Source organism: Scyliorhinus torazame, chromosome 27 (assembly GCF_047496885.1).
Source record: "Scyliorhinus torazame isolate Kashiwa2021f chromosome 27, sScyTor2.1, whole genome shotgun sequence".
NCBI classification, from domain to species: Eukaryota; Metazoa; Chordata; class Chondrichthyes; order Carcharhiniformes; family Scyliorhinidae; genus Scyliorhinus; species Scyliorhinus torazame.
The window spans coordinates 22,305,187-22,331,378 of record NC_092733.1 but is presented as its reverse complement, the minus strand read 5'-3'; the positions used below and the strand labels follow the sequence as shown (position 1 = coordinate 22,331,378).

At 47.0% G+C, this 26,192-nt stretch overlaps 1 protein-coding gene across 1 annotated transcript in view; it reads left to right on the top strand.

Moving 5' to 3' along the window:
* Window positions 1-26,192, top strand: part of cc2d1a (coiled-coil and C2 domain containing 1A) — a 104,287-nt gene that overhangs the window by 9,300 nt on the left and 68,795 nt on the right. The window contains exons 2-4 of the mRNA XM_072491120.1: window positions 18,539-18,677; window positions 22,876-22,985; window positions 24,591-24,683. Of these exons, the coding sequence (XP_072347221.1) occupies window positions 18,539-18,677; window positions 22,876-22,985; window positions 24,591-24,683 (342 nt within the window). The remainder of the gene's footprint in view (window positions 1-18,538; window positions 18,678-22,875; window positions 22,986-24,590; window positions 24,684-26,192) is intronic.

Below are 26,192 nucleotides of genomic sequence, written 5' to 3'. Positions count from 1 at the left end.
CGCTTTCCAAAGCCTGCCCCGCCCCCTCTGGCGCAGCACCTGTCGCGGCTTTGTCTCTCTCCCCCAGCCCATGTAACATTTCCTGCGCGTGATTGACCCCCTATATACAACAACCGTCACACTTCAACCCTCAAACATCCCCCCCACCCTCACAAACCCTCAGTTAGAGTCCAACTTTTCGGTTTGTATGAAGGTCCACGCCTCTTCAGGCGTTTCGAAGTAATAGTGTTGGTCCTTGTATGTGACCCACAGTCGCGCTGGCTGCAGCATTCCGAATTTCACTTCTTTCCGGTGCAGCACCGCTTTGGCCCGGTTGAAACCCGCTCTCCGCCTTGCAACCTCCGTGCTCCAGTCCAGGTATATTCGGATTTCTGCATTGTCCCACTTACTGCTCCGCTCCTTCTTGGCCCATCTCAGGACCCACTCTCTGTCTGTGAACCGGTGAAATCTCACCACCATCACCCTTGGCAGCTCATTTGCCTTTGGCTTCCTCGCCAGCACCCGGTGTGCCCCGTCCAGCTCAAGCGACGTCGTAGGGGCCTCCGCACCCATCATCACCCCAATCATTGTGCCCGCATATGCCACGGCATCGGCCCCCTCCACTCCTTCAGGGAGACCCAGGATCCGCAGATTCTTTCTCCTCGACCTGTTCTCCAGGTCTTCGAGTCTTCCCGCCCACCTCTTGTGTAGCGCCTCGTGCCGCTCCACTCTCACCGCCAGGCCCAAGAGCTCGTCCTCATTCTCACTCTGACTCTTTTCTGTACCTCCTGGATCTTCACCTCGTGGGCCTTCTGGGTTATCCCTAGTCCTTCAATTACCGCCAGCATAGGCGCCAGCATCTCCTTGCGCAGCTCCTTAAAGCAGCGCTTGATGAATTCCTGCAGCTCCGGCCCGCACTCCGCTTTGTCCCCGGCCGCCGCCATTTTGATTTTTTTTCCCCTCGCTTCTCCCGCTGCTCCAATGCCGCTTTTCTGGCCGTTGCACTTCTGGCCCGGTCCATAAAAGTTGGAGGGGGACCTCTCTCTTCACTTCCCCACGGGTTGTCTTCAAAAGAATTTCCGTTGGGGCTCCTCCAATGAGCCCGAAAGTCCGTAATAGCGGGAGCTGCCGAATCGTGGGCTTAGCTCCGCATAGCCGCAACCGGAAGTCTCTTAACCCATTACTTAACAGTCTGGAGAAAAAAAAAATTAGGTGAAAACAAAATTTCAAGAAACTCAAAAACACATGATTTTCCCCCCTTATATTTTGGAAAAGAAAGAAAAAAAAACAGTCACAGAAACAAGCGCCCTTCATTAACAATATCCAAAAGTTTCTGTGAACTCGCCCCTCTTTTCATAAAACAGTCTGACAGTTAATAGCTCCTGTCGACCCATTTAATTTTTGTTATTTCCCCTCTGTCCAACATCTGCTTCAAACTTGCGTTGTCTATCCGTAACCTCTTTTCATTGACACTTTTTGTAGAGTGCACATTTTCCCACAGGGATTTATTGTCAATGTGACAGTCAATAGGTATATTACCCTAATCCCAAAATTTCTGTCAATATCATACTTATATAAAAGGCCATATCCACCACCTCTACAAGGCTTAACATCTCAGCAGCCAAAGTCTTTTTTACCACTCTCCTTATTTTCTTAGTTTCCCACACAAGCGGACAACATTTACCATTGTTCCCCAAAAGGAAAATTATAAAACCTCCTGCGCTTGAAACCCCATCACATAAATTTGCCTACGGTGTCCTAAAACCTGAACTTCAAAACACACTCCTGCATTTTTAGTTTGGCCAACGCTTTATTTGCTCTTATTATGTCTTCCACTTTGGGATCATTCATTTTTGTACCCAACTCTTAAGACATCAAAAGTAGTCTGTCTACCTAACCAGTTCAGTTGCCCAATTAAACTTTGCAGTTGTTTTTCTCTCTTTGAAACCATTGCGTCTTTATGTGAAACTCGGCCATGCCTAATTGCTATTGGGCTGATGCTTTCCAAATAAGATTGCTGACGTAAAGTTGCCCCTAACTTAGTTTGTCCAATTTCCAGTCCAGTATATTTAAATGCACCGGAAGCCTGACTTCCAACCCTGAATTATTTCCTCAAACCAGAGATTACAATAGCTTCAAAATCACTAGTCCCACCCCACAAAAAATCATCGACATGCATCATAAAAATGCCAGAAAGATTTCCTTGATAGTGCCAGTAAAACATGGCAGGATCTGCTTTCAACTGGCAACAGTCTAACTCTAACAAAACTGACCTTACCGAAAAATACCAGACTCTAGATGCATCATTTAATCCATATCCACATTTGTTCAACTTCCAGAGTACCCCTTCTGTGTTAGCTGCTTCTTTAGGAGGACGGAGAAAAATGTCTCTCCGGAGCTGATGCCCCTGCAAAAAGGCTGCTTTTATATCTATAGATTTGCATTCCCATGCCTTTGTGGCTAATAGAGCCAAGAAGATCTTTAACATAACCTTTCCTACTGTAGGTGAATCTACCCTTAAATCCTGATCTTCTAAGTTTTCTTCAAATCTCCTTGCCACAAACCTGGCCTTTGCCTTATAAGTTCCATCCGGAAGAACCTTTTCCGTGCAAATCCATCTGTGGGATAGAGCTCTTTGTCCCCTATCCGGTACTTCTGTGTATACCTCAAATTCACTCCAACTATGCAATTCTTGCTGTTTAGCTTCTTTGATAACTTTTTCATCTAATTTATTTGAAGCCACCAAAATCTCACGTGCATGTGGGCTTCTACTCCTATTAGTATTCGTAGTCTTACTCATGTTCCGAGATCTTGATAAACTACGTCCCCTCTCCCGCCTGGTATCTCGTTCTGTACTGCTACTGCTCGATCTTTCCCTTCTGCTGTGGGATGTCCTTTCAATAGTGTTGCTAACTTTTGCCTTAGTTTAATTGCTCTGTTTTATCACCTTTGCTCTTGAGTCGCCAGGTATCTTTCTGATACCGCCACGTGGTTCAAGTCCGAGTAATGATCAATAATCCAATACGCTGCTTAGTAAGATTTAAATCAAAGCACATTTATTATACACAGTAATCACTACTCATGTACAAATTCTACGTCTAAGCTACTTCTACAGCTAACAGGCCAATACTTAACTTGGAACTGGCCCACCAGGTCAGGGAAACGAATGGCCTTTCGTTCGGGTTCTGAGCCTGCGGGATTCGAAGTTGGTACAGATTGGTAGCTAGGAGCACCTATCTCGTAGCGAGCGTTGAAGTAAGACTTACTGGATATCAGCAGCGGCTGGACCGGTCACTGTCAAGGGTTGGTTCGCGTTGCTGAGTGACCCGGTCAAGAAGAACAATTTGAACTTGGGCTTGATTCTTATAGTCCCCAGGGGCTTCCCGCCTTTCGGGGCGGACCCTGTACCTGGTTCCAAGTGATTGGACTTTGTCCCAATCACTTGGTTCGATTTTCTCCAATGCTGGAGCGGTTCCCTGATCGATGGGCGGTCCTGAGGTGGTCATTCACCTCCCTTTGTGTAGGCTTCTGCTGGCGCCAAAGAGTCTGGTTTGGCTTTATGTGTCTAAATGTTGCTCATTGTTCCTGGGGATTGCTCATTAATGTGCAGATGGCTGGTGTTTTGTTATGCTGATGGTTGCCGGTATCGATCTTGTCTGGCCTTTCCAGGAGATAAATACACACTCAACCTGCAGCTGCTCGATTGTGTCCTGTTGGCTGACTTTCCCACCAGCCATTGCCATTCGCCATTTTAAATCGGGAGTTAGCCATTTTAACTGGCTACAAAAGTTCTCCACTTTTTCCTGCGGACCTGTTCACTATCCGATGTACTATCTCAACTAGCACTGCGTTTCTGTGCCCTCCATTTTTGAACTTCGTTTTCCCAATCCATTGTCTTGACTCCTTCCCCTGAATGCTGTACATTCAACCAATGTTTATACTTTCCAGTGGCCTTCCCAGCTCTACTAATAACAGTTGCATCCTTTCATTGACTAGACCCTTCAGGCAAGTATGTCACTTTTGTACCAACTTTTGGCAGTTGCCCTTTCGGAAAAATGGCCTGTTCTAATTCATCAGAAGTGTTGTGTTCCTCCACAGAAACTCTGTCTATAATCAGTTAATTGGTCCTCATAGTTCTGTAACACATGCGTACCAGATGACACTGGTTCCTCGTCATGTCTGTCTGCTCTGTCTAAATTTGAAAATTTGTAATCTGTACCCATTATCCTTGATGAATGTACCCTAACAGTTTGATTACCATGTTGCAAAATAATTGTTTTGCCATCTATGCCTATGATCTTCCCTGGGCCTTTTCATTCATTAGAATTGTCTCTCTTATAGTTATACCATGCCTCCTTGCTGAATAACGGCATCTGATGGCTGTACGTTATGTCTTAAAGCTCTGAGAATTCTTTCAGAGACTTCTGCTTCCAAAAAAGCTTTTCTACTGCTATGTAATGCATTTAAATGTTCAACAAAACCAGAGCTAATTGTAGTCCCCTCCCAAGCTGGAGGCTGGTCATCCAAAATGGATGGAATTTTAGGATTTCTACCAAACACTAATTGACAAGGACTATTGCCCCCAACCATCTGCAATGAATTATTTGCATGTACTGCCCATGCTAAAGCTGAATTTAACCTGCAATTTGGTCGATCTGCCAAAATACTCCGAAGCATGTCATCGATGACAGCATGATTTATTTCACAGACACCATTACTAAATGGGCTTTCTGCAGCTGTGTTAATAACTCTATATTCATGTTTTCACACATATCCCTAAACTCATCATTAGCAAATTCTCCCCCATTGTCTGTAAAGAATTTTGCCGGTGGACCCATTCCTGGCCCTATCCATGTTTCCATGATTTGATCCAGAATTACTCTCTTTTCTTTACTTCGTACAATCGTTGATTGACTAAATCTGGTTGCTAAATCTACAAGATAAATATATTATTTGCTTTATCCCAGATCTTAAGTTCCATGGCCACAATGTCGTTAAAATCCCTGGCCAAAGGTAGGGTTACTATCGGTCGTGCTGGTGTCCTTCTGTACTTCCTACAAACTTCACAGCGGTCAACTAACCTGTTCTATCAGTTTAGTATAGTCGTCATCCCTTACCCCTGCATCCTTGAATAAATTTTTCAGCCTCCGAGGAGATGGATGTGCAAATTGCCTATGCAGTTTTAATACCACAAGCTTTTTATCAGCTAAAGTCCCATTTTCAACTGCCATTAACACATCCTTAACCACTCTACTTGAAATATTACTTGTCAGTAATGGAATACAATAGTGTCCCGAATGTGTAAATTGTAAGTCCACCGTCTTTCCAAAAACTGTTGCCTTATCCTGTTCCATATCCAGTTTCATGTGTGCTTTCTTCATCGACGGTCTGCTCAGAAGCAAAGATATCTCATTTGATACAACATCCGTGCTAATGTAATGATTCACTCCGGCAATATTGCAAGGGATCACCACTCTTTTCAGCGATTTCAGAGTATTATCATCCCCAAACCTGAAACTTGTGGAACTTTCAAATTCCTTAACCTTGTCAGGATTTTCAGCATTCAAAGAGTCCAGGTAACATTTTAACCAGTCAATTCCACACACAGTAGATGTGCAGCCACTGTCCAATACAGCACAGTTGAAGGATTCTGCAACCAACACCCTCATTACCGGCGTAAAACTGCTTGTCAATAGGACAATGCCTTCTTTCTGGTCACTATCTTTTTCCTCTTCTGACTCTTCCGTGTCATGTGTCGCTTCAAACACTCTATCATAGCGAGTTGGACAGTTGAAAGCATAATGGTATTGAGAGTCACATCGAAAACATCGATTTATCATGCCCCGTGCATTTCTGGGGTTCATCTTCCTATTGTAGGTTCTAACTGGGTTTCTGTCTTCATAATTTCCTTGTCTCGGTCTCCGTCTATAGTCTTGAGCCCTGTTCGTAGCCATACGATTTCGCCATCCTGTTACTAGTGTATCTTCCATATTCTGCCTTATTGCAGGCTGACCTATTTGAGTCGTCAGAGCCATCGGAATCGAATGTTTCCCCAGAAACGTTTGTAAAGCTTTTGTCATCTGTTCAAATAAGGTATCCTGATCAGTAAACTGAACTCCTGTCAAAACCAGGAGCCTATCCATGTTGCTCACTCAAGCACAGTCAAGTAATTTAAAGGCCACCACAGACTGTGGAAATTCCAGGTTGTGTTTCTGCAGCCTTTTATATAGTCTGCCAAATTCCATTATATAGTCTTCCATGGGGATATCCTCCATTTTCCGGAACTTATCAAAATCCGACCATGCTTCATACGCACTTAACAAGTCATCTTTCTTATAAATCTTATCCATATAATGTACTAACTCTTCCAATTCCAGCTCAGAAAGCACTTTATTTTGGATTTTACTGCCATATGGTAGAGAAAGAGCCAATGCCATACCTTGTTTTCTCTTTCCCAAAGCAGTTACCTTAGTCCACATAACTACTGCACTTCTCCATTGGTTGTACAATTCCCTTTCAGAAAATAAGGGAGGATAGTCATATCCAGCCATCTTTATCCTCGGTTCAGCCATATATCCCTTTTTTTTTCTTTTCTCACTCACTTCTTGGTTTGATCTGGAAAAGTTGTATCTTTCAACCCTTCACATTTACACAGCAACCATCCTCTGCTACCAATTGTTAGACGTTTTAGTTGCTGTGATATGAAGAGTCTAAAGTTCTGTTCCTTTATCACAAACACACATTTATTTCCTTCCAAGAGCCTTTGCACAAATCTCTCACTATACATCACCTGACAGAGGCCACCTGAAGCCCCTTTACATATCAGTGTCAATTAATGGATACTTAACATAAATGAGACAACTAATTGCAATGTCTCTTAACCCATTACTTAACATTGGTGAGATCGCGTCCGGAGTATTGTGTACAGTTTTGGTCCCCTTATTTGAGGAGGGATGTGGTTGCATTGGAGGCAGTTCAGAGGAGGTTCACTCGATTGATTCCGGAGATGAGGGGTTTGTCTTCTGAAGAGATTGAGGCGTTTAGGCCTATACTCTCTCGAGTTCAGAAGAAAGAGGCGGTTGAATTGAGCTCTATAAGATGGTAAAAGATATTGACACAGTAGATCTAGAGTGGATGCTGCTTCTTGTGGGGAAATCCAGAACAAGAGGGCATAGTTTTAGGATAAGGGGTAACAGATTTAAAACAGATGAGAAGAAATTACTTCTCTCAAAGGGCCACGAATCTGTGGAATTCACTGTCCCAGAGTGCGGTGGATGTATATTTAAGGAGGAGGTGGACAGATTTTAGTAATGGGTTGAGGGGTTATGGAGAACGGGCAGAAAAGTGGAGCTGAGGCCGAGATGAGATTGTGTTGAATGGGGCAGCACGGTGGCACAGTGGGTTAGCACTGCAGCCTCACAGCCTCGAGGTCCCCAGGTTCGATCCGGCTCTGGTTCACTGTCCGTGTGGGATTTGCACATTCTCTCCGTGTTTGCATGGGTTTCGCCCCCACAACCAAAAGATGTGCAGGCTAGGTGGATTGGCCACGCTAAATTGCCCCTTCATTTGAAAAAATGATTTGGGTACTCTAAATTTATTTTTTAAAATGATCGTGTTGAATGGCGGAGAGGGCTCGAGGGGCTGAATTGCCGACTCCTGCTCCGAGTTCTTATGTTGTTCCTGTAGACTTCCTTGCCAATCAATAATCCAACTAACTCAGCCTTGAATAATAATAATCTTTATTCGGCTTACATTAACTGGAATGAAGTTACTGTGAAAATCCCCTAGTCGTCACACTCCGGCGCCTGTTCGGGTACACAGAGGGAGAATTCAGAATGTTACTTAATACAAACATGGTTTGATTTATTGTCACGTGTACCGAGGTACAGTGAAAAGAATTGTTCTGCGTGAAGCTCAAACAGATCGTTCCGTACATGAAAAGAAAATACATAATAGGGCAAACATAAAATACACTGTAAATACATAGACACAGGCATCAGATGAAGCACAGGAGTGTAGTACTACTCAGTAGAGAAGATGTGTGAAGAGATCAGATCAGTCCATGAGAGGGACATTTAGGAGTGTGGTAACAGCGGGGAAGAAGTTGTTTTTGTAAACTCTCCTGCCTGATGGAAGAAGTTGGAAGAGTGAGTAAGCCGGGTGGGAGGGGTCTTTGATTATGCTGCCCGCTTTCCCAAAGCAGCAGTGACAGAATTAATGGATGGGAAGCGGGTTTGTGTGATGGACTGGGTGATGTTCACGACTCTGTAGTTTCTTCCGGTCTTGGACCGAGCAGTTGCCATACCAGGCTGTGATGCAGCCAGATAGGATGCTTTCTATGGCGCACCTGGTACACTGTAAAAGTTGGTAAGAGTCAATGTGGACATGCCGAATTTCCTTCGTTTCCTGAGGAAGTATAGGTGTTGTTGTGCTTTCTTGGTCATAGCGTCGACAGGACAGATTTTTGGTGATGTGCACACCTAGGAATTTGAAGCTGTCAACCATCTCCACCTCAGCACCATTGATGGAGACAGGGGTGTGTACAGTACTTTGCTTCCTGAAGTCAATGACTAACACAGCACGTCTTTCGGGACTTGTGGGAGGAACCTGGAGCACCGGGAAGAAACCCACGCAGACACGGGGAGAATGTGCAGACTCCGCATAGACAATGACCCTAGCTGGGAACCAAACCCGCGTTCCTGGAGCTATGAAGCAGCACTGCTAACCAGTGTGCTACCGTGTCGCAAAGACCCTGCCTCCATTGCTCTCTGGGGAAGAGAGTTCCACAGACGAGCGACCCCTCGGAGCAAAGAATTCTCCTCTTCTTCGTCTTAAATAGGAGATGCCTTTATTTTTAAATTGTGTCCCCTAGTTCTCGTCTCTCCTGTGAGGGGAACCCCCTCTCAGCATTCATCCCGTAAAGTCCCCCTCAGTATTTTATATGTTTCAATTAAATCACCTCTCAACCTTCCCAAGCCCGGTGGATACTGGCCCAACCTTTCCTCAGAAGACAACCCCTTCAAGCCAGGTATCAAGTGAACCTTCTCTGAACTTCTTATAATGCAATGATATCCTTTTTCAAATAAGGAGACCAAAACTCTACTCCAGAGGTGGTCTCACCAACACCCTAAACAACTGTAGCACAACAATCCTGACTTTTTTAGGTAAAAGCAAATGACTGCAGATGCTGGAATCTGAAACAAAACCAGAAAATACTGAACAATCTCAGCAGGTCTGACAGCAACCGTGGAGCGAGAAGGGAGCTAACGTTTCGAGTCTGGATGACTCTTTTTTTTTGTTTAAAGCTACTTTTATATTCCATTTCCCTTACAATAAATATCAACACTCCACCTGCCTCCCTAACCACTTGCTGTACCTGCACACTAACTTTGTGGGTCATTTACCAAGACACCCAGGTCCCTCTGTAATCACAATCTCTCTGCCTTTTAAATAATGTGACACCTTCCTTCTGCCAAGTTGGACAAGTTCCCACTTTGCACTCTGAAGCAAATGACTGATTTTCATTGTAAAGTGTTTTAAGCTGTTCTGAGGACCTGATGAAGTGCTATACAGCATGAAGTTTTTTTTATTGATTGAGGTTTGATTGATGGCACCCTATGATGTATTGATACCGTTAGTGTTGGGTCCGAGAGTTGGGATCTAAATCCCGAGTGGGAATCTTTGGACGAGGAGGGCTTGCTGTGCTTTGCCTCGAAAGTAACTCAGGAATGTGTCTCTCCCTCTCTGAAGGTTTTACTTGGGAGTTTTGATATTGACTTTGAGACCTGGGAGAAGCTCATTCGGGATCGTTGCACCTGGTTCAACCAACGTTTTAAAAAACCTCCATTTGAAAGTAAGCACATATCCGGAGGCAGTGGGAAAACCCAAGGGGAGGAAATTCTGAGCCAGCAACTCATCCAAGACTCGGTCACCTGCACTATCCTTTAAACTGGCAAGTTGGGGGGAAGGGAAGGGTAAAGCTATGGACAGTATAATGGTTAATGGAGAGCAAGGCAGCAGGTTATGTGACAGGTTATTATGTAGAGATAGGGGTTCAAAGACTAGGAAAATTAGGAGAAGGGGTAAGAGGAAAAATAAATTGCGAAAAGTTACTGATCAAGGTGTTAGGATTCATAACAAAGACATAAAAAACAGCATAAGTGTACTTTACCTGAATGCTCTTAGTATACGGAATAAGGTGAATGAGTTGATGGCGCAAATCATCGTGAATGTCTATGATTTAGTGGCCATTACTGAAACATGGTTAAAAGATGGTCACGACTGGGAGTTAAATATCCAAGGGTATCAGACTATACGAAAGGATAGAATGGATGGTAAGGGCGGTGGTGTAGCTTTGTTGTTTAAGGATGGCATCCGGGCAATAGTAAGGGATGATATTGGTGCTATGGAGGACAAGGTTGAATCAATTTGGGTGGAAATCAGGAATAGTAAGGCGAAAAGGTCACTGATAGAAGTAGTCTATAGGCCACCAAATAGTAACAGGATGGTAGGGCAGGCAATAAGCAAAGAAATAACGGATGCATGTAGAAATGGTACAGCGGTTATCATGGGAGATTTTAATCTGCATGTCGATTGGTTTAACCAGGTTGGTAAAGGCAGCCTTGAGGAGGAGTTTATAGAATGTGTCCGGGATAATTTCCTGGAACAGTATGTAATGGAACCTACAAGGGAACAAGCGGTCCTAGATCTGGTCCTGTGTAATGAGGCAGGATTGATTAATGATCTCATAGTTCGGGATCCTCTTGGAAGGAGCGACCACAATATGGTGGAATTTAAAATACAGTTGGAGAATGACAAGGTAAAATCAAACACTAGTGTTTTGTGCTTAAACAAAGGCGATTACAGTGGGACGAGAGAAGAACTAGCTAAGGTAGACTGGGAGCAAAGACTTCATGGTGAAGCAGTTGAGGAACAGTGGAGAACCTTCCGAGCGATCTTTCACAGTGTTCAGGAAAGGTTCATACCGACAAAAAAGAAAGACGGTAGAAAGGGGAAAAACCGACCGTGGATATCTAAGGAGTAGGGAGAGTATCAAATTGAAGGAAAAAACATACAAAGTGGCAAAATTAGTGGGAGACTAGAGGACTGGGAAGTCTTTAGGGGACAACAGAAAGCTACTAAAAAAGCTATAAAGAAGAGTAAGGTAGACTATGAAAGTAAACTTGCTCAGAACATAAAAGCAGACAGTAAAAGCTTCTACAAATATATAAGACAAAAAAGAGTGGCTAAGGTAAATATTGGTCCTTTGGAAGATGAGAAGGAAGATTTAGTAATAGGAGACGGGGAAATGGCTGAGGAGCTGAACAGGTTTTTTGGGCCAGTCTTGTGGAAGACACAAATAACATGCCAGTGACTGATGGAAATAAAGATATGATAGGTGAGGACCTTGAGATGATTGTAATCACTAAGGAGGTAGTATTGGGCAAGCTAATGGGGCTAAAGGTAGACAAGTCTCCTGGCCCTGATGGGATGCATCCCAGAGTGTTAAAAGAGATGGCGAGGGAAATTGTAAACGCACTAGTGATAATTTTTCAAAATTCACTAGACTCTGGGATGGTCCCAGAGGATTGGAAAGTAGCAAACGTGACACCACTGTTTAAAAAAGGAGGTCGGCAGAAAGCGGGTAATTATAGGCCGGTGAGCTTAACTTCGGTTGTAGCGGAAAATGCTGGAATCTATCATTAAGGAGGAAATAGCGGGGCACCTGGAGGGAAATTGTCCCATTGGGCAGACGCAGCATGGGTTCATAAAGGGTAGGTCGTGTCTGACTAATTTGGTAGAATTTTTTGAGGACGTTACCAGTGCAGTAGATAACGGGGAGCCAATGGATGTGGTATATCTGGATTTCCAGAAAGCTTTTGACAAGGTGCCACACAAAAGGTTGCTGCATAAACTAAAGATGCATGGCATTGAGGGTAAAGTGGTAGCATGGGTAGAGGATTGGTTAACTAACAGAAAGCAGAGAGTGGGGATAAATGGGTGTTTCTCTGGTTGGCAACCTGTAACTAGTGGGGACCCTCAAGGATCAGTGTTGGGCCCGCAGTTATTCACAATTTACATAGATGATTTGGAGTTGGGGACCAAGTGCAATGTGGCAAAGTTTGCAGACGACACTAAGATGAGTGTAAAGCAAAAAGTGCAGAGGATACCGGAAGTCTGCAGAAGGATTTGGATAGGTTAGGTGAATGGGCTAAGGTCTGGCAGATGGAATTCAATGTTGGCAAGTGTGAGGCTATCCATTTTGGGAGGAATAACAGCAGAATGGATTATTATTTAAACGGTAAGATGTTAAAACATGCTGCTGTGCAGAGGGACCTGGGTGTGCTGGTGCACGAGTCGCAAAAAGTTGGTGTGCAGGTGCAACAGGTGATTAAGAAGGCTAATCGAGTTTTGTCTTCCATTGCTAGAGGGATGGAGTTCAAGACTAGGGAGGTTATGCTGCAATTGTATAAGGTGTTGGTGAGGCCACATCTGGAGTATTGTGTTCAGTTTTGGTCTCCTTACCTGAGAAAGGACATATTGGCACTGGAGGGAGTGCAGAGGAGATTCACTAGGTTGATCCCAGAGTTGAGGGGATTAGATTATGACGAGAGGTTGAGTAGACTGGGACTGTACTCATTGGAGTTTAGAAGGATGCGGGGGGATCTTATTGAAACATATAAAATTATGAAGGGAATAGATAGGATAGATGCGGGCAGGTTGTTTCCACTGGTCGGGGAAAGCAGAACTAGGGGGCATAGCCTCAAAATAAGGGGAAGTAGATTTAGGACCGAGTTTAGGAGGAACTTCTTCACCCAAAGGGTTGTGAATCTCTGGAATTCCTTGCCCAGTGAAGCAGTTGAGCCTCCTTCTTTAAACGTTTTTAAGAAAAAGATAGATACCTTTCTAAAGAATAAAGGGATTCGGGGATATGGTGTACGGGCCGGAGAGTGGAGCTGAGTCCACAAAGATCAGCCATGATCTCATTGAATGGCGGAGCAGGCTCGAGGGGCCAGATGGCCTACTCCTGTTCCTAGTTCTTATGTTCTTATTATCCTATCCTATTTCCTAGGAGTGGCACAGTGGGCACCAGGCTCAATTCCGGCCTTGGGTGACTGTGCTTGTGGAGTTTGCACATTTTCCCTGTGTCTGCACGGGTTTCCTCCCGGGTGCTCTGGTTTCCTCCCACAGTCCAAAGATGTGCGGGTTAGGTGGATTGGCCATGACCAATTACCCTATAGTTCTCAAAATAGGCTAGGTGGGGTTTACGGGACTAGGGCGTGGGCCTCGGTCGGGTGCTCTTTCGGAGGGTCAGTGCAGACTCGATGGGCTGAATGGTCTCCTGCACTGTAGGGTTTCTATGATTTGTAGCAGAACCTTGCGGGTCCAAATCTACCTCGTCAGTCACCTACCAACCATCCCAGATGATGAACAAGGTCATCTTTGTCTTGAAGGATGACCAAGAGTTCAGACCTTAACCCCCGGCTGGCATTGGTCTAGTATCCGTGCCTGTGCTAAGTGGAATCACTGATAGATATGGGACAGTACGTTTGTGCTAATGCTTTTTTAATTTGTTCACTGGGTTATTGCCAATCCCTAATTGCCCTCTGAGTTGGTGAACTCTCTTCTTGAATATAATCGCCTGGTCCCTTCGGAGGGTAGTTAAGAGTCAACATATTGCTGTGGGTCTGGAATCTCTGATCCCGGCAGGTAATATCCTAAAAGATATTCTGGACTGGGATGGATTTTTATGACAGTCTAGTAGTTTCAGAGTCACCATTATTAATAGATTTAAGTTCCAGGTCAGTTTAATGAACTGAGTTTCAGTTCCCCAGCTGCTGTGGTGGGATTTAAACTTGTGACTCTGGATTATTAGCCCCGTAGCAGACCATGCGAGTGAACCCGTGTGTGCTTAATCAGCGTCTTTCCGACCATGAGATTTGCTCCCATCGTTTTGATGCATTTGACATCCGGTGAAATTCACCAAGGAGGATGTTCTGTGTCAGTGGCGGTCAAGACCAACGGCAATTTACATTGCTTATGCTCTGTCGCTTGAGCTGAGGATGCCACAGAATCTGAACGATATTAAGTTTTAGTCAGTGTGGGATTTCGGAGACGCTCGCTGTGTGCAATTTCCAATCATGTCCATTTGAATAATATGCAGCAGTGCAGCTGTAGCATTAACAGGGGTTACACAGAGACTTGGGTTGTGGGAGGGCAATGGTGCACATCGCTCGCTCGCTTTTATTCACAGGCCGCAGCACCTTCTTTGAAACCATCTGTAAAATGTGTTCACTATTCCATGTATGCACAAGCTGTTTGTGGCAAATGGACCATGACATCGTAGAATTCAGCTGAGAATCACTGCGCATGTATGTGACGGCGCTGAGACATTCCTACCATCAGTGCCAGTAAAGCAGTACACACAGTGTACGGCAGGAAGACTGGCAGCATTTGGAAAGGCGCAGTTCACACTGGTCTTTTTAACCTTCAGGTAGATCTGCTTAGTTTGCATTCCAGTAGTGAAGGATATTCCAATCATAGAATTTACAGTGCAGAAGGAGGCCATTCGGCCCATCGAGTCTGCACCGGCCCTTGGAAAGAGCACCCTACCTAAGCCCATACCTTCACCCTATCCCTGTAACCCAGTAACCCCACCTAACCGTTTTGGACACTAAGGGCAATTTATCATGGCCAATCCGCCTAACCTGCACATCTTTGGACTGTGGGAGGAAACGGGGAGAAAGTGCAAACTCCGCACAGACAGTGACCCAAGCTGGGAATCGAACCTGGCACCCTGGAGCTGTGAAGCAACTGTGCTAATCACTGTGCTACCGTGCTCTCCTTGTCAAGTGCCGACTGAAGACTAGGAACTGCTCAGAGATTTGCTTAAATTGGCGAGTTTTGTTTTTGGCAAGCGGTGGGTAAATGTGATTGCACTATATATGGATTGGGGGAGGTGACCTGGCTTTATGGCTGAGATGCCTCACAGTGCCAGGGATCCAGGTTCTATTCCTGCCTTGGGTAACTGTGTGGAGTTTGCACGTTCTCCCCTTGGCTGTGTGGGTTTCCTCCGGATGCTCCGGTTTCCTCCCACAGTCCAAAGATGTGCAGTTGGTTGGATTGGCCATGCTAAAATTGTCCCTTAGTGTCCAGGGATGTATAGGTTAGGTGGGGTTATGGGGATAGGGTGGGGGAATGGGTCTGGGTAGAGTGCTCTTTCAGAACGTTGGTGCAGTTTGATGGGCCTCCTCCTGCACTCTAGAGATTCTGTGATTCTAAGATGAATTGAGTATCTCGTGCAAAACAGCACCTTCCAAAGTGTGATCCTGGGTTCCCAATTCTTGGGCGGAATTCTCCCCCGACGGCGCGATGTCCGCCGACTGGCGCCCAAAACGGCGCCAATCAGACGGGCATCGCGCCGGCCCAAAGGTGCGGAATGCTCCGCATCTTTGGGGGCCGAGCCCCAACATTGAGGGGCTAGGCCGGCGCCGGAGGGATTTCCGCCCCGCAAGCTGGCGGAAATGGCGTTTGTTGCCCCGCCAGCTGGCGGAAATGGCGTTTGGTGCCCCGCCAGCTGGCGCGGAAATGCGGCGCATGCGCGGGAGCGTCAGCGGCCGCCGACAGCTTCCCGCGCATGCGCAGTGGGGAGAGTCTCTTCCGCCTCTGCCATGGTGGAGGCCGTGGCGGAGGCGGAAGGGAAAGAGTGCCCCCACGGCACAGGCCCGCCCGCTTATCGGTGGGCCCCGATCGCGGGCCAGGCCACTGTGGGGGCACCCCCCGGGGTCAGATCGCCCCGCGCCCCCCCCAGGACCCCGGAGCCCGCCCACGCCGCCTGGTCCCGCTGGTAAATAGTAGCTTTGATTTACGCCGGCGGGACAGGCAATTTCTCGGCGGGACTTCGGCCCATCCGGGCCGGAGAATTGAGCGGAGGGTCCCGCCAACCGGCGTGGCCCGATTCCCGCCCCCGCCCAATCTCCGGTACCGGAGACTTCGGCGGGGGCGGGATTCACGGCGGCCAACGGCCATTCTCCGACCCGGCGGGGGGTCGGAGAATGACGCCCCTTGTTCCTCTCTTCTTTTGTTGTTGATATAGCAAATAAGCGTAGAGACAACACCAATTTCATTGGAATTTTTATGTTGTTACGGACAGGAGGCGGGTCAGTTTGAATAGTTCTGATTTTTACTCCCACCGCCCGTCTGTAAACAGTGTTATGGTACCTGGATCAGGCTCCAGTTTATATTAGGAAACCAGACGAGACCCAGAGAAATTTTCAATTTTGTAAACTGAAGAAAGGATATTTCGCTCCAGGAATGATTCCACGGACAGCCAGAGACTTTTTATATTAAAACAAACATTATTATTAACGCAGGATTAATCCCATTACCATCCAAGGAAAAAACAGCTTTTCAATTGACAGTTAAACAGTTCTTTAAAAAAAAGAAAGGTCTTTGCACTAACGTCCTCATCTACTTCTAAATTTAAATTAAGCAAAATCCATGCGCGGGCCAAACGCCACTTATTAGTACGGTTAACACTCAGTGGCTTCCACATTTATGCTCTAAGTCCTTGGGAGAGAAGCTTTCGGACGTCAGTCTGAGAAACGCATCTTTTCTCAGAAACTAGAGCAGAACTAAGAAAAACTAAAAAAACAACAGGCACAGGGCAAGGCTGCAAAACAAAACAGCCCCTCCCATGAGTGACATCACAGCCTGCCTCGCTGTTAACCCCTTCATCACCGCTTTAGCTGACATATAGGACAGGATTCCCTGCCGCCCCAGCCACGTGTTTCTCAGGGGTGTGCCATTCGCTGGCGGCAGGATTCTGGGATTCTCTCTTCCCGCCCTTGGTCAATGAGATTTCCCATTGAAGAGACCCCCACACCGCCGGGAAACCCGCCGGCGGGGGTATGCTGCCAGTGGGAAAAGACAATCCCAATGGTCGGAGAATTCCCGCCATTATCCAGATACCTTAACCCAAGTTCTTTCAATAACATGACTGCACCAGCCACATAATACAATATGTATGAAAATGTCCTACATTCCTCATGGGTCTTTTGAATTTTTTTCCCTTAATAAATGGTGACATATTTCCCAACCCTTGGGTCTTTCATCCAATTTCTACTAATAACCCCACTGCAAACCAGGAAGTATTAACTCAGAGGGTTAGTTTATTGCAAGCGTTCATAAACTGAGAGAAAGGAGGTCCACAACTTCCTCCTCCACACTCGTACAGTAAAGGAAGGGGAACACAGATGTTGGGGGGCTAAAATCGGAATCCTCTGTTCTGGTGGTGTTCGTGTCACAAGGCGAAGTCGGCTCATAGATGATCGGCAGTCAGGTTCGATGGGAAGGGCAGTTGTTCAGCCTGGCCAGGCAGGGCCTGCCTGTCAGCTGCCAAGCAGCAGATTGGAGCTTGCTGCTCAGGAAGGCAACACAAACCTGTTCAACAAGCCAGAGTCTGAGGTCACGTGAACGTATCTCACCACAATGCCTTCGACAAAAGGTTATTTATCCAGTGTTGGCAAATTGGCTGTGTGTTCCGGGGCCGTTAACATCTTGGCCATTATGCGTTGGAAGGGGTGCGATTTGTTTGAGGGTCTGATATGATTTGTCTTTGTAGACTTTCGGACTCCGCTAGCAAATGTTTTTGACCGGCGCAGGCGCGATGGGCCGAAGGGCCTTTACTGTGCTGTAGACCTCTTATGGTTTGCAAATAGCCTTTGTGTAGCCAGCTTCCTTTGATGTTGGGATGTATGGTTCCCCAGATAGTGTGATAGAAGCTTCTGAGACATACTGAGAAGTGACATTCCCGAAACTGGGAATACTTCTGTTATGGAGACTCTCCGGTGTTAACGGTAACTTGCAGACCGAGGGTGACACATCTTGGGCGGGATTCTCCCACAATTGGTAAATTAGCCCAAGAACGGCGCGAACCAGTCCGGCGTCGGGCCAACCGGAAGTTGTGGAATCCTCCGCACTTCCGGGGGCTAGGCCGGTGCCGGAGGGGTTGGCACGGCGCCAAAGGGCTGGCATGGTTCTGCTCAGGGTGTGTCTTCTCCGCACCGGCCATGGCGGAGCCCTACAGAGGCCGGCGTGGAAGGAAAGAGTGTGTGTGTGTGTGTCCCCCCCCCCTCCCGGGGCCGGATCCCCCCCCGAGGACCGCACCAGCCGGCCTACCAGCCAGGGCCGCCGTGTGGGACCATGCCCATTTCCCGCTGGCGGGACTGGCCGAAAACGGACGGCCGCTCGGCCCATCGGGGCCCGGAGAATTGCCGGGGGAACCGCTGCCAACGGACCCCGACCGGCGTGGCGTAATCGCCTCCCCGCCCGAAAACCGGCGGCGGGGCGGGATGGACGCCGCCCCCTGGGGATTCTCCGACCCGGCGTTGGGGGGTTGGAGAATCCCGCCCTATGTCTTTGTTCAGCCGAAAAAGTTGTTTTAAAAATAAGAATTTTTTTTCCCCGAAAAACTTAATGGGTTACGCTCTGTTCAGCCGCAATGTGGAAATGCTGCCCCCCTGATCACTCAATTCAAAGGAAATGTATGTTTTCACAGCTTGGATTGCTGATAGACCTCTCACCAGACGGTATGATGATGGATGTGAACGGTGATGAGAACGATGCTGATTTGGAAGCAGAACTGGCAGCGATTACTGGAGAACAGCCAGCTGGCAGAGGCAAACCAAAAGGAAAAGGTCTGTAATCTGATGGCATCCCAGTAAATACTCCCACCCTTCAAATGTGAGATGATGTTAAAGATGAGTGCCCCTTTCCCGGAGCTGTCACAGGTAGGGTCAAGCGTTCATCGAGACCCGGCTTTTAAACTACACTTCGTACCTGGGGTGAAATTCTCCGGTATCGGCGCGATGTCCGCCGACTATCGCCCAAAACGGCGCAAATCAGTCGGGCATCGCGCCGCCCCAAAGGTGTGGAATGCTCCGCATCTTTGGGGGCCGAGCCCCAACCTTAAGGGGCTAGGTCGGTGCAGGACGAATTTCCGCCCCGCCAGCTGGCTGAAAAGGCCTTTGGTGCCCCGCAAGCTGGCGCGGAAATGACATCTCCGGGCGGCGCATGCGCGGGAGCGTCAGCGGCCGCTGACGGCATTCCCGCGCATGCGCAGTGGAGGGAGTCTCTTCCGCCTCCGCCATGGTGGAGACCGTGGCGAAGGCGGAAGGAAAAGAGGGCCCCGATCACGGGCCAGGCCACCGTGGGGGCACCCCCCGGGGCCAGATCGCCCCGCGCCCCCCCCAGGACCCCGCGCCGCCTTGTCCCGCCGGTAAGGTAGGTGGTTTAATCTACGCCGGCGGGACAGGCATTTTAGCAGCGGGACTTCGGCCCATCCGGGCCGGAGAATCGCGGGTGGGGGGGGGGAGGCCCGCCAACCGGCGCGATTCCCGCCCCCGCCGAATATCCGGTGCCGGAGAATTCGGCAACCGGCGGGGGCGGGATTCACGCCAGCCCCCGGCGATTCTCCGACCCGGCGGGGGGTCGGAGAATCTCGCCCCTGATCTCTAGTTTCCTTTTGCACAGTGTGTTTTGTCAAAAGAAAGAGAATGAATGGTCCGGCCTTTCAAATCAGGCCTCACCTATGGGTTTGAGGGGAGCGCAGAGTGGCAAAGATCGCAAGTTCCGACAGGGACTGGAAAGGTAGCACAGTGTCTGAAAGGAGTTGTGAATAAAATAATTCTGGGCCTTAAACTAAATGGAACCAAAAAGATGGAAATATTGTTTAGGGGCACGTTTTACTTCTCTTTATCTTTTTGTAGCTAGAAGCTTGGGGGAGTTTAAAAACCGTAACCCACATTTCAGCAAGTTGCAAAACTTTGCTGCCTGTCTCCTAACTCGCACCAACTCCCATTCATCCATGGCCTCTGTGCTCGATGACCTGTATTGGCTCTCGGGTAAGCGATTCCTTGAATTTAAAATCCCCCCATGACCTTGTCCCTCTCGATCTCTCCCTATCGCCTGCAACCTTACAACATCCGAGTATCGGCACTCCTCCAGTTCCAGCCTCTTGAACGTCACTGTTGTAATTGCTTGTAATTACTTCACAATTGGTGGCTCAACCTTCTGCTATGTGGCACAGTGGTTAGCACTGTTTCCTAACAGCGCCAGGGATCCGGGTTTGATTTTTGCCTTGGGTGACTATCTGTGTGGAGTTTGCACCATCTCCCCGTGTCAGCTTGGGTTTCCTCCCACAGTGCACGTTAGGTGAATTGGTCGTGCCCCATGGTATCCAAAGATTAGGTGGGGTTATGGGGATAGGGCGTGGGCCTAGGTTAGACTGCTCTTTCGCAAGGTTAGTGCAGACTCGATGGGCTGAATGGCCTCCTTCTGCACTTTAGGAATTCTATGATTCAATGGTTTTCAGCAATGATCAATACAAAGAATACTCAGTATGGCTGTACAAATTCAAAGTGGTTTATGCATTATTTGGAATCAATATTTGCATTGTTGTTCTTTGCAGTTATTTCTATCAGGTTCGATAACCTGTCTGCTGTCTCTTGTCTTTCTTTTTAAAAACGTCCTCCCTTCCTGACCAACGAGACGGCAGGCTTCCTGTCCGTTAGCTCTTCCTGAAGCTGAGTCTTGCTGGCCGAATCTCTCTTGTTTCAAAAATAAAAATAAATCTCTCCTGACTGCATTAACCCTATGCTGTGTCATTACTCGCAATAATCCCGTATTTGGCGGCACGGTGGCCCAGTGGTTGGCTCTGCTGCCTACGACGCAGAGACCCGGGTTCGATCCCGGCCCCGGGTTACTGTCCGTGAGGAGTTTGCACATTCTCCCCGTGTCTGCATGGGTCTCATCCCCACAACCCAAAGATGTGCAGGGTAGGTGGTTTGGCCACGCTAAATTACCCCTTAATTGGAAAAAATAATTGGGTACTCTAAATTTATAAAAATAATAATCCTGCATCAAACCTTTCTTTGCTTCTTGTGTTGAATCCTATTGAATCAGCTGAAGGCGAGAGTTTGCAAAAGGAACGGGCAAGTGGGTCTGCTGGACCATATCCCCTGGAACCTTTATAAGGTATGGCATTGATGCCATTCACAGAAGTGTTCTTTTCTCCCCCCCCTTGATCTATCTGTTGAATAAGCTGAGGGTAAAACATTTTTGGTGCCCGTAGCTGGCACTCCCTGACCAAGTGTGCATCTTCTTTTCCACCTGACAGTGCTTTTTGAAGCTGTCCTCAAGGCATGAAGCCTGAGTTCTTTTTCTTTTCCGTCAGCAACCATTGCCACTCTGCTAATTTACAAAAACAAGGTGCATTTCTATAGCGCCTTTAATATTGCAGTGTGTCCCAAGACCCTTCACAGGAGCGCCAAGAAACATAATTCGATGGGGGCGGCACAGTGGTTAGCATTGCTGCATCACAGTGCCAGGGTCCTGGCCTTGGGTGACTGTGTGGAGTTTGCACGTTCTCCCCGTGTCTGCATGGATTTTCTCCTGATGCTCCGGTTTCCTCTGTTGCTAACTTTGCCTTAGTTTAATTGCTCTGTTTTATCACCTTTGCTCTTGAGTCGCCAGATGTCTTTCTGATACCGCCACGTGATTCAAGTCCGAGTAATGATCAATAATCCAATACACCGCTTAGTAAGATTTAAATCAAAGCACATTTATTATACACATTAATTACTACTCATGTACAAATTCTACGTCTAAGCTACTTCTACAGCTAACAGGCCAATACTTAACTTGGAACTGGCCCACCAGGTCAGGGAAACGAATGGCCTTTCGTTCGGGTTCTGAGCCTGCGGGATTCGAAGTTGGTACAGATTGATAGCTAGGAGCGCCTATCTCGTAGCGAGCGTTGAAGTAAGACTTACAGTTTTGAGCGGCTGTTGAAGAGTTGGAGCTGAGGAAGAGCTGGAAGAGAGCTGAAGAGAGCGCCTTGAACTTGGGGTTCAATTCTTATAGTCCCCAGGGGCTTCCCGCCTATTGGGGCGGACCCTGTACCTGGTTCCAAGTGATTGGACTTTGTCCCAATCACTTGGTTCGATTTTCTCCAATGCTGGAGCGGTTCCCCGATCGATGGGCGGTCTTGAGGTGGTCGTTCACCTCCTTTTGTGTCGGCTTCTGCTGGCGCCAAAGAGTCTGGTTTTGCTTTGTGTGTCTAAATGTTGCTTATTGTTCCCGGGGATTGCTCATTAGTATGCAGATGGCTGGTGTTTTGTTATGCTGATGGTTGCTGGTATCGATCTTGTCTGGCCTTTCCAGAGGTAAATACACATCCAACCTGCAGTTGCTCGTTTTTGTCCTGTTGGCTGACTTTCCCATCAGTCTTTGCCGTTCGCCATTTTAGATCGGGAGTTGGCCATTTTAAGTGGCTACACCTCCCACAGTCCAATGATGTGAGGTTAGATGGATTGGCCATGATACATTGTCCCTTAGTGCCCAAGGATTAGGTGAGGTTACAGGGATAGGGCAGGAGAGTGAGCCTGGGTGGGGTGCTCTTTCGGAGGGTCGGTGCAGACTGGATGGGCTGAATGGCCTCCTTCTGCACTGTAGGGATTCTATGATTTGATACGTAGAGATATTAGGACAGATGCCCAAAGATTTTCTCAAAAGGTTGGAAGGAGCTCCTGAAAGGGAGGGAGTGGACATGTGGGGAATTGAGAGCAGTTTGCAGTTGGGCCCACTTGGGAATTAAATTGAAACTACTTCAGATTTATTTCAGCTAGGGCAAACAGACAGTAAAGATAGATGTCAAATTTCTATCAGCCTTTCTGGATTTGAACCCGGACCCCAAAAGCACAGGGACCGAGTTCAAATATAATTCAATTACAATTCAATCCTGTCATGCTTCTTGAGTGGGGAGTGGAAAAGCCAATACACAAAGCTACTCAAAGCAAATAATGCCTAGTGCTGACCAGGCCTCTGTTTCTATAGCCCCGCTCCCAATGGAAGATATTGAGAGAATGGCTGCTCTGTGTATGAAGGACCTCGATGAAGAAGCTGATGATGATGATGTGGATGATGATGACGAAGCAGACTTGATGGTAAATAACTTTGAAAAACATTTATTATATTGGCTGCTTTCACATTCTTTTCTCCAACTTGGCGGGCAATTGGGAAGGTCATGGTGTTACGTGAGCACCTTTACCGCTCAACACTGCACCGAAAGCCAGTGCTACTGCTGGTGCTCGAGATGGGAAACAAAACTGGTGATAAGCCCTTGCTTCAGCCAGGCTAGCTGATTCCCGATTCCATTCCTAACATCGGCACCGACAAATGTCCGTAGTCTAGTATTCAAATCCTTTAACCATTTAGGTAATTAAACACAAAGGACCGTAGGCAAATCGCTCCCTTGGAGAGAGTCTGTCGTCCAGATATAGATTGAGGGGTGCGGCAAGGTGAGGACGGAAGGCTCCGTGAATTGCCACGGCCGTTATGGAGGTTCGAGCCCGCACCATTGGCATCGTTCTGCATCACGCGCCCTCCAATCTCGCCAACTCAACTAACCAAACCGCCTCCTTTAACCATTGAAATGTGATGTGAAGTGTGCCTACTATTGTTGCTTTCCAGTGGCATTATGATATTATCAAAGGCTTGTGGAATACAATGGAACCATTGTGCACTTAACTTTTTTAATAGTGTGCACCTGATTTCATGTTTTACACACGAGGGCTTTTACAGACTAAACTTGGGACCTTGTTGGTGCGGCTGGCTCAGTATTGCACACACTACTTTCCCTGAAGACACGAAAGAGCCTAAATGCTACTTCCCAATGCTTTGAATTGGCGCTAATGTAATATTTAGTTTTATTTATAGTAAGGCTTTGCGTTAATGTTATGAACATATTCATGCATTTTACTGCCAGTGTTTGCTATGAAGAGACTTTCTTATATAATCTCTATTGTGCAGAAGGATGCCATTTGGCCCATCGGATCTGCACCGACCTCCAAAATAGCACCATACTTAGGCCCTACCTAACCATTAAACACTAAGGGCAATTTAGCAGGGACGAGCCACCTAATCTGCACATCTTTGGACTGTGGGACTTTGTTTATTGATGAAGAGCGACTCTTGGTTCTTCCCACTGCCATTTCAGCCAGAACGGCAAATTATTGCCGAGCGCAAACCCCTCCACTCCTATTTCACTCCAAATTTAACTTCTGCTGGAAATCTAAAATGAAAACCAAAAATGCTGGCAATACCTAGCGAGTCTGGCAGCGCATCAGTGGAGAGAGAAACTGAGTTAACGTTTCAAGCTGTGGCCTTCTGTCAGAATTCTCCACAGATGCTGCCTGACCTGAGTGTCTGCAACATTTACTGTTTTCATTCCCCATTTCCAGCATTCTCCGTATTTTGCTTCCGGCTTCCACTGGAAGTTTGCTTTTCCGTACAGGGTTGGGTGAGCGACAGTTTAAAAAAACGAAGGAACTTTACAAGAAGGCATTTACAAGAATGTCCCATCGGAATAGAACCCTTTCTATTTTTCAAAGTTCTGACTACTTTCCGAACCAGCACCTGCTGACGTAAAGAAGAAACTTGCTGCGGCTCCTTTCCATTTATGAGTTTCAGAGGACAAGTGTTTGGCTTGTGTGTTAAAAGAGGCTGTGTGGTATCTTGACACTGTTTTGATGAAGCCATTGCTTTTCTAGGCTGAGCTGAATGAAGTACTGGAGGACGATAGACAGAATAAGAATGTACCATCCCCTGTGGAAAGTAAACCCGCTTCTGGCTCTATCCCGCAGGTAGGTTGCGGCTCCATCTCCACGCTCAGTTAAGAGAATTAATTGATCAAGCTTGTTTCTTGCAGTTTGCACTCTCTTCACAGTGCTTCACTCTAATTAATTGTTGTGTCTCTTTCCGCACCGTAGCGGAGCACAAGGCAGACTTTCATCTCATTCCATAGTGGGTTTTTCCTGGAACACGTCACTAGTCTGTCACCAGAGGCTTCTAGCTTGAGGGACGCCGCTCCACACCCAAGAGTGTCTGACCAGGAGTCTCTCCCGCCCGCGCTTACCTCCAGTGATTGGCATATGTTGGAAGGATTTTACAGGTTGATACTCAACCTGTTTGGTCACCTTATGGACGCACCTTCCTCGGCCGTCAAGTCCTGGGATGAGACTCTAACCCTGGGTTTCTGGCTCAGAGGCAGACGATAACCCAGTGCGCCACAAGACCTCCCTACTGTAATTAATGCATTTTCCTTTTGTCTCTCTCCTTTAAAGAATGGCACATTCTACTTGTGGGCTACCGGTCCCCAAGGTTTATCTCTATATTGTTGTTGGCATCATGTTCTAAGAAAATCTCCCGCAACTAAGATAATTTAGTTAATGGTATGTGCAATGAGACTACTGTACTTTGGAGTGGAGCACCCAAATCAGGATGAGCTCAAAGGCAAGAAGCGTTTTATTTTGCATGATTAATTACTGGGATACGGAATGCATTGCAACGAATGTCTGCCACAGCTTCAACAACGCGCATTTAAGAAGAAGTTAGACAGCCGCTCGGGCAAAAATATCTGAGCATTTGAGAAAAGAGTTGATTGGAATAGATTGCCCTGCTCAGGGACAGACAAGCACCTTTTTATTTTTAAGTTTTAATGCTGTTTGCTTCTCCTGAGAAAACCAGAAGGGATTTTCAAATCCAGGGCTGCTCATCTCCAGTGCCGTAGTAACCACCCTCTGTTGGACCATATAATTTTGTTGCTTCAGAGGAATTTTTCTCCTTGATTTGTTTTGATTTGATTTATTATTGTCACATGTATTAGTATACAGTGAAAAGTGTTTCTTGCATGCTGTACAGACAATGCATACCGTACATAGGGAAGGAAGGAGAGACTGCAGAATGTAATGTTACAGTTATAGCAAGGTGTAGAGAAAAGATCAACTTAATACGAGGTAGGTCCATTCAAAAGTCTGATGGCAGTAGGGAAGGAGCTGTTCTTGAGTCGGTTGGTACGTGACCTCAAACTTTGGTATCTTTTTCCTGACGGAAGAAAGTGGAAGAGAGTATGTCCGGGGTGCGGGGGGTCCTTAATTATGCTGGCTGCCTTTCTGAGGCAGCGGGAAATATAGATAGAATCAATGGATGGGAGGCTGGTTTGCGTGATGGACTGGGCTACATTCACAACCTTTTGTAGTTTCCTGTGGTCTTAGGCAGAGCAGGCTCCATATGAAGCTGTGACACAACCAGAAAGAATGCTTTCTATGGTGCATCTGTAGAAGTTGGTGAGAGTCGTAGCTGACATGTCAAAT